Source organism: Phasianus colchicus, chromosome 2 (genome assembly GCF_987193195.1).
Source record: "Phasianus colchicus chromosome 2, bPhaCol1.hap1.1, whole genome shotgun sequence".
In the NCBI taxonomy this organism is placed as follows: domain Eukaryota; kingdom Metazoa; phylum Chordata; class Aves; order Galliformes; family Phasianidae; genus Phasianus; species Phasianus colchicus.
Genome location: NC_143437.1, coordinates 80,467,637 through 80,482,412, shown reverse-complemented (window position 1 = coordinate 80,482,412; position 14,776 = coordinate 80,467,637). Strand labels below are relative to the sequence as shown.

The window sequence follows — 14,776 nt, the reverse complement described above, 5'->3', positions numbered from 1 at the left end:
TTCTGTGGCAGATTCTTCCATCAAATTTCTTCTTGCAGACGGAAAGCTATTTAATATTTCACATAATGGTGCATTTTTCTCTCCGTGAATTCTATTTATTATTTATTGATAGTCTTCCTGCTTTTCCTTCTGAAAGCTATTCCTAAACAGTCCTTTACAGCTTTCTGCAGTGGTTGAGGTATACAAGCTTTAAAACCCAAATTTATCAGTCTGCTCTGTTTCTTTTTTTGCAACTTTCTTCTGTGAAAATTGATCACTTAAAGGAAATGCCCTTTAATAACTTTAGTGTTATTAAATAAATCATTGTAACAATCATCAGTATCCACACCATTTCCATGCTGGAACAATTCCTTAAAACATGCTTAAAAGTGCAAACATGTAAATGAAGAAACCAAAAAGAGAGAAGAAGAAAGATGAATCTCCATGGTACTCTGAGGCAGTCTGTACTTAACACAAAATACTTCAAACAAATGACTATTGACCATAGCTTAGGCATCAGACTCTTTCTCTTTCCCTGACCGTACCTGAACTATCTCTTTAGGTAGCAACAGCTGCCACCAGCAATCTGTGTTGACACTTCCTCTAACACATAAGGATGCTTGACAGCTCAAGTTTACCTACAGAGCACAGAGCACAAGTCTATCCAACAAGAAAAACTGCAAGCCCAACTAAATGACTTGCTTCATAGACTTTCATGGTTTTTGGAGCAGGCACAAATGGACTGTATTGACTGTAGTCAGATCAATGTTTCTCGAAGGCTTTTTTTAAAGAGTAAACACCTTCTGGCCCACTTCCTTCATCTAACCCTGGAGCTGGCAGTCTAAGCCACAGAAGAGAGACTCGGCTGTAAGCACTAAATACAAGTGTAGTCAAGTTCTGGAAGAAATACACAGCTGCTTAGTGCTGCTGCTGCCTAAATTGTGCAACCTCCCCATTCCCCTGAATTTTGTCACTGCCTTGAAAAAGAAGATCACAGGGGAGAAAAGCTGATCTAGAGGAGAGATTCCTAGAGAGAAGGCTGGTCACAACCTTTGGTCCTTTCTCTCTGCCTCTGCTGTATGTGAGGCACTAGCTTTTATTGAAATAAAAGCTCAGGTCCCTAGGTACCACAGCATCTCAAAAATGTGGTTATAAGCAGGTGCTCCATGCAGAAAGAAGCCAGGACAGAAAGTGATCTGTTATGCTGGAAGACAGTTGTTTAAAAGTGATCTTCTTTCAGTCTATTTAAAAAATTACCAAGTCAAGCATTAAGAATTCCTAGGCTGGATTAATAACTTGGTGAAGTTGCCCACTGTCATTTCCCAGGCTGAATGTATTCCTGATGTACACTGCCTTTTTGATTATTCTTTTCCTCCTTCATTAAGAAAACAAAAGGATGTTGTTACTCAAGTAGTCATCACACACACTCATTAGTTGGTTGTGAGTGACAGGTGAAGGGCTTCGTTAGTATGGACAGTCATGAGCAACTCCACAGACGGGGCTGTAGTTCATGGTAGCAGTAACAGCTGCAGAACATACCCCCTGAACCTGCCATCAGCCCTGACCCCCGCCCAGGGAGCCAGAGCCACTGGCTGAAGATTTCTTCAGTTCTATTTTCATAGACTGAGTCTCGGCACGAGGCTCGAATTTTGTCACATTTCCTGCTCCTGAGGCTGCCACTACTGGCTTTCCTGCTTTCATACCTTTTGACACGGGAATACGGGTGGGTGTAGGTCTCAGGGATGACCCATCCTGTGCTGTCTGCAAAAGAGTCACACAAGAGAGAAATGACATGAACCGAGGACTTTTTCTTCTCACATATTCTCAATTATTACACTTTTTACAGTTTCTTCATTTACCACTCAAGGAACAATGTCCTAAATCATGCCTATCAGCAAATGAACGCTCACGTTTGAAATGTGTTTGTAGCAAATACTACTAGAGCAGGGCAAAACGTACAAAATCAGAGTGAAACTAGTCTTCCAGAGCTGGGGACCAGCATTTTAGATCAAGATGTCATAAGAATGAGAATCCCTGTAAATCTCTGATTCTGCAGCACACCACAATGCAGGGCTCTGAGCCAAGACCAAGCTGTCAGACAGGCACAAGATTAGCATCACACGCGCACGCTGATGAGCACGGGCCCTCAAAATAGAATAGCCACATGAGGCTAATTTGCTAATTGCCGTATTTTCAGAGCTGGAACAAACTCTCTCAGTCACATAAATAAAATTGAACTTTGCTTCCCCTAGTTCAGTGGGCCATGGCTGGGGCTGGTTATTTCTGCTCTGGGAAGTACAGGGGTAGGAGGAAGCAAATAGGGCCAAAACAGAGAGACTGGGCCAAGATTTGAATTTCCCTTTCCTGTTGCTGTAGGAGAAAGGATGTGGGAAAGAATTCTCCTTCAGGAGTCACAGCCACAGCTTGCTGACCTCTGGCAAAGGCAAAGCTTGCCAGGGCTACCTCAAGGCAGGGCAGACACGACCATTCTACCAGCTCAGTCTTGGCAACAACCTCCCTAGCAGTCTTATACTCAAGGTTGTGGACTTCCAAAGAATAAACCAAAGCCCAGAACAATGTTTGATGTTTCTTTACTCTGGAGGAAAGCCGGCTGAGGACCCAGTCCCCCTGCCTGGAGCTGGTAGATCTAACACTACAGCAGCCACAGATCTGTGCTCAGCTAGAGTGCCAGTCACAGGCCAGGCAGGCCTCCTACAGCTCTGGGAATGGCAACCCATATCCATGTTTAGGCAACGGAATTTCACTGTATAAAGATACAAGGAGCATTAGAATGAGACGAAAAGATTCAAAGAAGATAACATATCTTTTCTGTCCAGATAATGTTGGCCAAAACTGGAAGCTACCCCTTACAGACCATGACCTAAAAGAAATACTTAATCATGACAGTTCCGAGAGAAAAATCTCTTTTACCTCCTGCAGCATGCAATATAGAGACAAACGTTAACAATGAAAACTTGTGCATCTCTGTTGCAAGTCAAGTTTGGCTTTTTAATTTTCAGATAATCAACGAAGACGTTGTTCTCACCAAAGATAACACCTTTCATGAGATTCAGAAATCCTAGCTAGAACTACCTGCTAAATGACTAAACCTTGCAACTTACAGCATATAAACAAAATAAATTTCTGAAGAAGACTGGATTAGAGGACCACGTCAATTCTAACACATATTCATTCACTTTAGAGTATTTTTAAAAAATGCTCCACGAAAAAGCATTTTTCTCTCTCAAAGTATTTCCAGCCAGTAGCATCAGAGCCGTCTGTCTGCACCCTGAGTATTCAAAGGAAAACCATTCCTTAATCTTCTAAGAACAGTTCAAACCCCTCTGTGTACACACACACACACACACAAAATCACAATTGGAAAACTTGAATGCTGTCTGCCTGGCAGGAAGGAAGCCATTTTCAATAACTAAAAGCAACATTTACAATAGTAGTCTAAAGGCTAATATAGAACTCACATGTAGATGTCAAAACAAGTTAGGCCCATACAATTCTGTAGGGCAAAACATGCAAATGCATTCCAACAGCCTTGGAAAATATGTCAACATCCCAGGGAACCCAAATGACAAACATCTTGTGCTCCCTGAAAGAACTCCACAGTCTGTAAACATGAGGCAATCAAATGAAGTAGCTGGAATCCCAGGCATTTCTTCAGCTTTATTCGCATGTAAATTATTAACGAAGGATTTGGGTGCTTTCAAGTTACTCATTTCAAGCCTAAATCGCTGGAATCACTGTGAAAAGAACTCTAAATGGCTTTATTTTTTTTTTTTAGTTTCCTTCATTATGGCATACAAACATGTTGATTCTATGGAAGCTAATGCTCATTTCGCAGACAGCTGCAAGAGCATTTTGTGTTTGTTAAGCCAAGGAAAACAGCACAAATGTGGCTCTTCTGCAAGTCGTCCCCTTTGGCAGGGTAGCAGTGGAAGCAGGCAAGGGACACGGTACTCTTCAGCAACGTCTGAGGCAGAAAACACATACAGATGTCTGCCTCTTGGTGATTCCTTCCAAGAGCCAACCTGCAAGCAATCCCCTCCAGCCCCGTGTGCTCATTGGCTGTATCTTTTCTTCTGGTTGATTAAGAGCAGGAATGCTCTCAATTCTGATGCAGCCAGCAGGGATGGCTTCTCAGTTACCTGGTTCAGAGCTAGCTATATGTGCTACTGGAACACTACAGTCAACTTTATTGTATTTGATGGATACACAGAAGGAGAGAGAGTATTCATGTATATGATCGCTTTTGGAATATTTTAATATCAAAAGTGTGTTTTCAACATTTGTTCTTGATCAGATCAGAGACCAGCTTGCCCTAGACAGAAACAGTTTAATTCCGTGGCTGACATAAAAGCATCTATTGCAATTTGAGATGCTGTGGGCTATTCAAGCTATCTGCACAGGGCCAGGTGATAAGAGGGGATCTAATGAGACCTGCAGCCTCCGATTAAGTAGCTGGAAGCTAGGTAGGGTACTTGAGAGCGCTTAAAATAACACAAAGGAAGTATGTTTAGGTGACTAAATCATGAAAAGCAGTTACAATCAACTGGAAGCTTAGGGGTGGGTTTGGGTTTTGAAATCCAAGTGGCTATGGTTATATGTTAAACACTGAATTCAATCTAACTGGGATAGTCTCCATCACATCAGCATGGGACTGAAGGTTGCAACATAACTCCTGCCTTGGAGGTCCAGGGAATCTAAACAGAGGCTGTAAGAAAGGGACAGACTCTTCAGTGGGGTCTGTTATGATAGGAAAAAGGGAAGTGGCTTCAAACTAAAAGAGAGGAGCATATGAAGAAAAGGTTTTTTACAAGAAAGGTGATGAGGCACTAGAACAAGTTGCCCGAGGATGTGGTGGGTGCCCCATCCTTGAAGACATTTAAGGCAAGACCAGGCTCTGAGCAACTCAATTTATCTGTAGATATCCCTGTTTATTGCAGGGGAGTTGGACTAGATGAAATTTAAGGGTCCCTTCCAATTTAAATGAGACTATGATTCTATGAAGTACACCAAAACATCGAGGCCCCATTCAGAGAAGCCAGTGAATTCAGATGCCAGGGGAGACAGTCACAGAGAGGTACCTCTTTTGATTGATCTTTTTGGCTGCTCAAAATCTTCCCAACTCTCTTTCAGGTGCCTGGTATTTCTTTGGACCGTGGTCCCCTTTTCTCTGTGTCAAAACTGTCACAGATAGAAGGCCTGACTAAGAGAGACAGAAAACTGCAGCTACTCTACTGTACAGTTTGCTGTTAATCAACAGTCGTACCCCTCAACTCTCCATCTGCTCCACCATGAAGCCACTGTCTCTGGTTTTGGATTCTTAGGCAGGCAGACACCACAGGCTGAACATTGAACAGCTCCACATGTGCACTCTAGAATTACCTTCACCTGCAGTACTAAAGATAACTCTATAAATTAAAATTGGAAAATGAGTTAAATGTTTTCAAATATAAAAATAGTAACTCCAAACTTGTAGTGACAGATGAGAGCTAGAAATTTCAGAATTATTTTCCTCTTTGTACTGAATTAGGATATTGTAAAAGCTACCTTGTAAGAGAAGAGCTAAGAAAAAAAGCAAAAGCAATGAGCTGAGAAAGCAGCTTTCTTTCAGTTTGTCTTCTTTAATTTTATGAGCTCATACCCTCAAAACATTACCAGTGTTGGTTTCTTCGAAGGCTAGTAAATGATTACCTTGTTTTTCCTGACCAGGGGTATTGCATGTGTTTATACCCAGACATTTGCAAAACAGATGGTGAATATACAACTTCTATTTTTTTCAGAGGGTTAAGGAGGAAAAAGTATAGTTGAGTTTGTTAGAAGCTCCCTGCTAATCTGACATGGGCCTTAAAATACAAAGGAAAGCATAAGATAAAGTAAATCATATGGTTGAGCTATTTCCTTACATTCCAAATCAGGGATAAAGTGATGAAAGAAACTACATTTTAGCCAGATGAAAACAAAAGAAAAAACATTTTGTCTGCCACAGTTCAGTGCATCACCACAGAAGAGTCAAACATCTAGTAAAAAAGAATGGGGAATTCTCAAAAAAAGATTTTCCAAGCTGAGAGACAATGGAGTTTATAAATGAATTAACTTGAGACTTCAGAAAATGAACAGTGGCTTCTAGTATATAGGAGTCCCTGTAAAACATCTCCAATGCTGAGCAGAGATTGCACATGCAATCCCAAATAGATCAGCATGGCAAATGCAAATTTCTATGAGTCAGTGTGGAAGCGCTTCCATATCTTTGAAGGTACTTTAAATACATTTTGACATTTCAGCTTGGACGGAGATGACTAAAGAATATGTTACCTGAGTCCACTCCTAAATGATATGGGCAAATGAACAGGACATGACTGTTCAGTATTTGTCAAGATAAAAGAAAAAGACTGTAACCAATTAAGGTATTGCAGTAAAAGGTAACAAAAAAAAACAACAGCATTTTTCTACAGCCCACAAAGAAATTCACTGCCCTATGATGTTGTGGAAACAACAAAATAAACAAGTTCAAAACACAGAATAGATAGAAGAAAACTCTACCACAGTCTGTTAAACACAAAGATGTGGCTACAGGCTCTGGTTCAGAAAGAAATACTCACCTACTGCCAAAAACTGGGAACAGACACTGAGGAAAACATTACTCTCTGTTTATCCACTTAAAATAATCCTACCCTAACTGCTACAGGCTAATGTCTAGCTAAATAAGCTTTTGGATTAATACAGTACTGCTGCTTTTGTATGTTGGTCAAATTCTTCTTTCCCAACTAAAACACTGCAAAATGATGCCCAAGGCCTAGTAAATCTTAAGGAGGGACAGCACTATCAAAAAAGGGAACCAACATAGACAGAAAGCAGCAAAAAATGTGGTAGTGAAAGCTCTTAGAAAAGTTGATAACATTAGTGGGACAGAAATAACTTTGGTATTCACTGGCTGAAAGAGAATAGGAGCACAAAACAATGCTACCAGGTCTGGCTATTTGTTCCTTCAGAGTCCAGTATTACAGCAGATATTAATTAAATTATAAATATAATGAGATTCTACCAAAGAAATATCAGCCTGCACTATCAGATGCTAAGGACTCTCCAGCTGGGCCAAAAACCACTAAGAGTACTATCAGAAGTCAGAATTTATACTTAGCAGAAATTGCTGTCATCCTTATCATTCTTTGTCTCTTTCTCACTTGGAATTTTACAGGACTTCCATTATATTCAGTAGCTTTGCTGGACTTCCTTTCCAAGTTACTCCTTTGGGAGATAATGCCAAAAGTATATTAAAGGGCACTTACAAACAGGAAGAAGCCCAAATTTTTACATGAGCAGATAGTGATAGGACAACGTGGAACAGTGTAGAACTAAAAGAGGTAAGATTTAGGTTAGATAATAGGGAGAAATTCTTTACTCAGAGAGTAGCAACGTGCTGGAACCGGTTGCCCAGAGAAGCACTGAAAGCCAAATTGGATGGGGGCCTGGGCAGCCTGATCTGGTGGGGGTAACCCTGTTCATGGCATGGGGTTGGAACTAAATGGTCTTTAAAGTCCCTTCCAAACCAAGCTATTCTATGATTCTGTATCATTGTCCAAAGCTGGCATAAAATTACCCATTTCCATCACAGGCAAATTCAGATCTTATAGCTAAGTTTATATCTGAAACACATGAATGGCAGCCTAGAGTTTCTCCTCTTCCCACTCATGCTTTCCCTTTTGGTGTCTTAATCCCAAACTATGCTCTCCCTTCTACTGACCACGAAGGTTACAAAAGGGGACTGTGCTGCTTACCACGGACTGCGTTCCTCGTGTGGAGGATGTAGTAACAGGTGTTATAGTGATAGTACTTGTCACCTTGCTTGCTGCAGGCCGAGAGGACAGGTTGTTCCTGGGTGACCGTAGGACAGTACCAGTGACAACTTCTTTTTCAGCTGCTATGTTCACTGGTCGGACTGTTATCACAGGACTTGCACCATCTGGTGCAGCACCAGGAGAGCGCTTAAACTGGGAACCCAAATGGATATGGATTTTGTTGTCTTCTGTTGTAATAATATTGGCGTTGGTGTTGTATTTACGGATTGGAGATGGGACAGTTTGTTTTTCTGGTGTTACTTTGAAAACAGCCCTTCCCATGGTCATGTCTTGTGACTGTGGAGAAACAGAGATTTCTGCTGGTGCTGCAGATGTTGATACTGTCATAATCTGAATTGGTGATGTGGGTCTGTCAACGAAAGGTACTCTACCTCCCTCTGGAGACTTTTCTCTGGAGAATGTTGTTATAGTGACTGGAGACATGGAACGGTCTGGGCCCAGTGGACTTTCACTGCCTTTTCCTTTTGAAGGCATAATATTTGGAGAGGGAATGATGGTTATCCGTGGCTTCTGATTTCCCAAAGTGGGAATGACAGTGGTACTTGAAAAAAATTCCTCTGAGGTTGGACTGGTTATTTCCAAAGTAGCCGTGCTGTTCTCATGGTCTGGTGTCACCCGAATATGAAGAGGCTGACCCTGCTTTGGGGAAAGGACAACCTCCCCAGGATGTGCTGAGCCACTGTGGGTTCGGGCTCCTTTATCTGGAGTTGCCTGAGCTCCAGGTTCTCTCTTTCTCATCCATGGTATCCACGATTTCCTCATCGCAAGTTCATTTGCTGCTGGAGGGTATCTCTCAAGCACTGAAGAACGCTCCATGGGTTTTTTCAGACCTACCTGTCGCAGATTGCTCATTATGTGGTTCTCCTCCTGGAAGGATTTCCGTATAAACACAGCTGGAGTTTCTTCTTCTACTGCTTCATTGCTCACAGCATCTGTTTGCACACCTGTGGATGTCACAGGAACATCAACCATTCTTCGTCCATTTATGCTGGGCCTCAGAGCACGGCTGTAACGCTTAGAAAGTTCTAACTCTCTCGTTAGATTCAGAACTTCCTGCCCCATGCTCTTGTTTTTATTTTCTTCTTCTATAAACCTTTGCTGCAGAACTGAATAATCCACTTGGAGTTGAGAAAGCTGGTCTTCTTTGTTCATCAGCTCATGGATTTTTTCCTTAAGAGCTTGAACTTCTGCTTTCAAATCTCTGCTTTTAGCCTCTTCCAGACGAAACCTGTGCCTCAACTCTGCCTCCTGGCTCACTGCTTCACCTTTTTCAATTGCTTTGTTTTTGGCAATCTGGAGCTTCATCTCCTCCAGCTGTTGAGAAAGTAAGTTAGCTTTGTCCTGCTCAGTCCTAAATTTCTGCTCTAGCTGATCATATTCATCTTCTGTCTTCATCAAATCTCCTTCAACCACTTCCAGTTGTTTGAGACGTTTTTTCAGTCTCTCAATTTCAATAGTAAGTTCCTTAATCTTGTTGTCCTCCTGACAGCCATGCTCTGGTCCTTTCCTGGCTCGACCTCTTGTAATTTCTCTCTCCACTTCCTCCATACCATCAATTCTTTTCTTTAACAGGTCAAATCGACAGCTTAGTTCTGAGGACTTTTCTTCTTCACTTTTCAGTTTAACAATTAACTCATCTCTTTCTTTTGTCAAAACAGACACCTTTTCCTCCATTTCTGATTTCAGTTTCAAAAATTTCTTACTTTCTTCTATCAGTTTCTCTGTTACATCCATAACTTTCCCTTGTTCAACTTTAAAATTCTTGTTTAGACCCTCAACTCTTTTTTCTTCCTGTTTTATTTTTTCCATCATATTTTTCCGTTCATCAACCAACATTACGGTAAATGACTTCAGCTTTGTTAGGTCATCTTTTAAGCTTATTTCAGCTTTTTCCAACTTACTTTCTGATGCCTCAAGGTCTTTCACTCGAGTCTTCACCAGTTCCAATTCATTTATCAAATCCTTAGTTAAATTCTTCTCTTTCTCCAAGTTTAAGTGTAGCTGAGTGCATTCAGACTTACTTTTACTGAAAGCCTCTTCCAGTTTCTCTAGTTCTGACATTCTCTTCTGCAACTTTTCTACTTCAAGTTTCAACTCTTTGTTATGGTGCTCTTCCTCTTGCAGTTTATTTTTCAGCTCTTTACACTGGGATTCGGTTTTTGTGATCTCTTCATCTTTTCCCTCCATTTCAAGTACACGCTTGCGGAGGTTTTCAACTTCTGCCATTAAACTAGAGTTCCCACATTCCCCTTTTGCTATTTTATCTCTTAGTTCCTGAAGTTCCTCCTCAGCTTTTTGAAGACTTCTGTTTGTTTCCTCTAGCTCCTCTATTCTGCGAGTCAACCCAACCAACTTGAGCCTTAGCTGTCTATTATGTGACTCTTGATTAGCCAGTTTAGCAGTCATCTCCTCATGTTCTTGAGAAAATGACGATGTTTTGTGTTCAAGTTCCGTTTCTAACCGCATCAGTTTTTGTCCATCTTCTTTTGTTTTTGCAGTAACAATTTTAAGCTTTTCTTCTTCTTCCTTTAGTTTTTGATTTAAATCTTGTATTTTCTGGCTTTGTTGATCAAGTTGTTCAATATGCATTTGTCTTTCATCCACCAGCATGAGTGCAAATGATTTGAGCTTGACTAGTTCTTCTCTTAGTTTATTGAGTCTCTTTGTGTGTTCTTTCTCCTTCCGAGCTTGATAGATCTTCTCCTGCTCAAGAAGTTTCTTCAATCTGAAAAAAGTTAGAACAAATGCATTAAACTACAATATATGTGTATTCGGTGCATTTCTCAATTTGGTGTAATTCTCTATTTTTAATTCAGTTTCAGCAGGATTCTTTTTATACCCATTAATAACCTCTGTCACCTTTCAGCATGTAACAACCTACCACATTTACATTCCCCAGCCAAAATATCTTAAATTAGAAAATTAACTGAAAACTATATCAAATCATCCTGAATTCAGACACTGAAATTTTATACATGTCTAGATAGGAGAGACATCAGTTTTTAATTCCTTTGCGTTTATTTCTCATTTAAGATGACGTTGGTAAGGATGTATCATATCCTATCAGGATAGATACTATCTACTCACCAATCCATTTATACTGACTTTTTTTTTTGCATGATAATTTCCTCATAAATTTCTTACATATATAAAAGTGTGAAAATACGATAAAAAAGGAAAACCAATTGCTATATGTAACCATACACAAATGCTTATAAATGCTAATTATAAATATACCAGCTGGACAGAAGATTATGCTAGCACATGACTGATAACCATCTGGGCATCACAGGCATAAGAAATAAGCAATAAGAGAAATTTGCCTGCACAGTGATAACGGATGTTACAAGGTTTGTTCTCCTTGTCACATTGCCATTTACAGTAGCAGATGTTGTGACTACAAGAGTCATCAAACCTTTGGCTACAACTAACCTTTGTATTTTCAAGAAATACAAAAGCACAAATCAGATCTATCCTCAGAAAGATAATACAGACCTACATTTTCCAATATGGAAAATTGCATTATCTGTTACCCATGCAACATTTCAGTAGGGAAATGAAGCACAGTTCCTATTTTATATCTATTCATATTGCGGATACACTAACATAAAAAATAAATAGAGTTCAAAGTAACAGAGGGATATATTCCATACTAGTGCATTACTGCAAAAGCAGCAGTATGATTTTAAAAAGAAGACAGATATGTATGGTGAATTTACTGTGAGATGACACATTTTTCAAACCACTGTCAAAGCACCAACTTTGAAATAAAGAAGTGTAATTAAATGATTCAAATCCACTTGCTTTGCTCACTCATTCATGAAACAAATTTCTTTGTAACTGCAACACACAGTGAATGGTAACAGAGAGCAATTCACCAGCACAGTTTCAGTAGCAACTGAAACCCCCAAGTTTCAGCAAAGACCAACTTTATCAGGACTGCTGTCTGAACTCCTGCCCTGTACCTGGTAGTGTGTGAAGCATGGGTACATATTCTCCTCTGCTGCCCCAGAATGAAGTGCTGCAGAGAGCTCCGGGACACAATATGGTGCACCAGGGATATCTCCTGAGCCCTCACCTGAACTCTAAGCTCATAAAGCCAGCCAGCTATTAATGTTTCACTCCTCATTCCTCAGGGACCACAGGGAACAGGAACTGGAATGAAAAGCTATGAGAAAAGAGAAGGAAGCCAGAAAACAGAACAGGATACAGTAGGTAGGGAAGGAGAGGGCTGAAGAATGCATTTGAAAACAAATCAGATAGGATGTGGGAGTAAGAGAATAGTAGGAACCAGCAGGAGAGTGAAAAACAAACAAACCTTGCAGCCAACCTTACTGGGTCACAAAAAAAATCTCTTTAGTTTTGGCAGCTCTTTGGAAAGGACTGAAAAGACATGCTGGTCTATGTATACCTCATTGTGGGTCACGTTGGAGTGCCAAAAGCTAAAAAAAACCTGCTGTTATTCACAAAGCACTCACTTTTCACACTCAAGGACAAACTTTATTAGCATACAATATATTCCCTAGCTACTTTATCACACTGCTTTATGCAAAAGGCTCTGCCAAGAACTCTCCCTCTCTCCCAGGCTACATTTTTAAAGTAGGACACATACTCTCACAAAATAATTCTTGCCATAACAGAACAGTGGGAGCTAGCCTTGTGGGGCTCTGAGCAACCCATCTCCCAGTCATTAACTTATAAATGAGAATATGAGATCTCATAAAAAGAGAAAATTTGAAGGTGGACCCTATCAATTAAAACAAACAAACAAACAAACAAAACCAGAAGACAGCTATGTTTTCTTTTTAAAGATTTTCCCCTTTGAAAGCCTATTTGCAGATGCTCAGATCATTGCCTATGATTCTGAATCGCCAGGCTGTTCTTAGAGGATGTATGTGATTTTACCTAGCAGTACAGGCAGCCAGGATGCTATGGAGAGTGCAGAGCAATTCACTGCCCCACAGTTATCTGTGAGCCTTTAGGGCTGAGAAAGCCCATCCCTGGAAAACAAAAGAAATACCTGTTTGTTAATCTGAGACAAAGAAATGCCAGGGATGAGGCTGAGCAACACAAGAAGAAAGCACATCAGCACTGTCACCATATTGTGCCTATCAGGAGGCTCAGAAGTGTGGAATAACTGGATCTGCAGTGCTGGGAAAAGCAAAAATAAACTATCATAGCTGTGACAATACAACCTGGTGTAGCTTACATGTGCATATTGATCAGGGTAGGAAGCACCATGGAGTATTTTGTGTGCCTCAGCTTTGAGAGGTGGAACCAGACTGCACAGGGTCTGACAAGAGAGCTTTCACAAAAGCCTGATGCTTGATGACACTTCTCTTTTCCACATCCAGGAAAACTAGTTCTTTAAGGGATGGATGGAGCACATCCACATCTGCACACGTGCCAAATGAATCAACAAAATCTGTGCATTTTCAGTGTTATTTCTAGTCACTAAAAATAATGCTGAGTTGAAGCTTGCTCCTGCTTTTCTGTCTCCTGTCTAGCTCTTACACCTTAGCAGCTAAACCAGAATTTCAGCAGGACTCAAAGTGGTACTGCCTCATCCTGACCCTCACAAACGGTTTGTTATCGGGCTTCTCATCTCACTGCTGCTGCTGTTTGCTAAGTGACATCGGCCTGCATGGGCTCTGCTAAAGGCTGAGAGCACTGCAGAGACTCACAGCACGCATCCTTAATGTGTCATCTAGAGCATTAACTGCATTCCATGTTGTCAGGAGGTTGAAAGCACCTGCATTTAGAGTCAAAACAAGCAAAAAGGAAAAGCGGGGAGGAGGGGAGGAGGGAACTTACAGCACTTTAATAATGAAATGTGAGCTAGTGACAACAATGACAAGACCATAGTTTGGCACTCTGAGCCCAGTCCCTACATTTGCTGTCTTAGTTTGCTTATCTTTTTTTTAGAGATGAGGAGAACTATTTGGATAAAGTTATATAATCTACAGCCATCAGTATGAGTCTCATGGGCTGAGCATCCAGCCCACAGTGGGGATGAAGGCAGATCTGCTTAGTGACTTGTGATGGCAGATCCTAACAGCTGCTTGTCAGTGGAAAGCACTGATGAGATCAGCACAGCACCTTCCTTTCCCCACAAGTTTCTCAACTCTTTACAAGGGTAGATAATGGCAGGACAAGGGGAAATGGTTTTAAATTGAAGGAGGGAAAATTTAGGTTGGATGTCAGAGGGAAGTTCTTTACTATGAGAGTGGTGAGGTGCTGGAACAGGCTGCCCAGAGAGGTTGTGGATGCCCCGTCCCCAGAGGTGTTCAAGGCCAGGTTGGATGCGGCCCTCGGCAGCCTGGTCTAGCATTAAATGTGGAGGTTGGTGGCCCTGCATGTGGCAGAGGGTTGGAGATTCATGATCCTTGAGGTCCCTTCCCACCCAGGCCATCCACCATGTGATTTTGTGATTTTGTGATTCTGTGATTCCCTATCTACTATATCAAAACATAGAGTTCAAGTCATACATCGAACGCAAGGCCTTATGCTGCCGTGAGGGTCCAGGTGCTCTTCCCTCTCCTTCCTTTCTTTTGCTGTCAGCAGAAGGAAAGCTGGTGGGAGTGATGCAGTGGGGTTAAGGACATGGAGATGTCTGTAGATCAGTCTCAGCTTGCAGAACAGGAAGACTCAGTAGTGAGGGGAAAGCAGCTAAAGATTTGGCTTTAACCTTCACAAGCAGTGTGCTGGAAACTGCCAGCAAGGATGAAGAGGTGAGGGGAAAGGTACCAGCCCTCCCTGTCCCCCTTCCTGAGGATTTGAGGCTGAAGGGCCTTTTTGCTTCCCCTTCCCCCCTAGAAGCTTCAAATGGGCTGGGATGCCAACAGCTGCTGAACACCCCAGAGAAGTGGCCCTGCTACTGTTGTCAAGGTTATGTGCCTAAGTTCTCTCCTACCAGTCCTGAA

The 14,776-nt window shown here is 41.4% G+C and overlaps 1 protein-coding gene across 8 annotated transcripts in view; it reads right to left on the bottom strand.

The window, feature by feature from the left end:
* Positions 1-14,776, bottom strand: part of FILIP1 (filamin A interacting protein 1) — a 127,210-nt gene that overhangs the window by 9,133 nt on the left and 103,301 nt on the right. For 6 of the 8 annotated variants that reach the window (XM_090136124.1, XM_090136122.1, XM_090136121.1 and 3 more), the window contains 2 exons: positions 7,773-10,578; positions 1,519-1,740 (listed from right to left, as the gene is read on the bottom strand). In XM_090136124.1, the coding sequence (XP_089992250.1) occupies positions 1,534-1,740; positions 7,773-10,578 (3,013 nt within the window). In that variant the 3' untranslated portion in view covers positions 1,519-1,533. The remainder of the gene's footprint in view (positions 1-1,518; positions 1,741-7,772; positions 10,579-14,776) is intronic. The other 2 variants (XM_090136125.1, XM_090136126.1) reach the window with 2 other exon arrangements.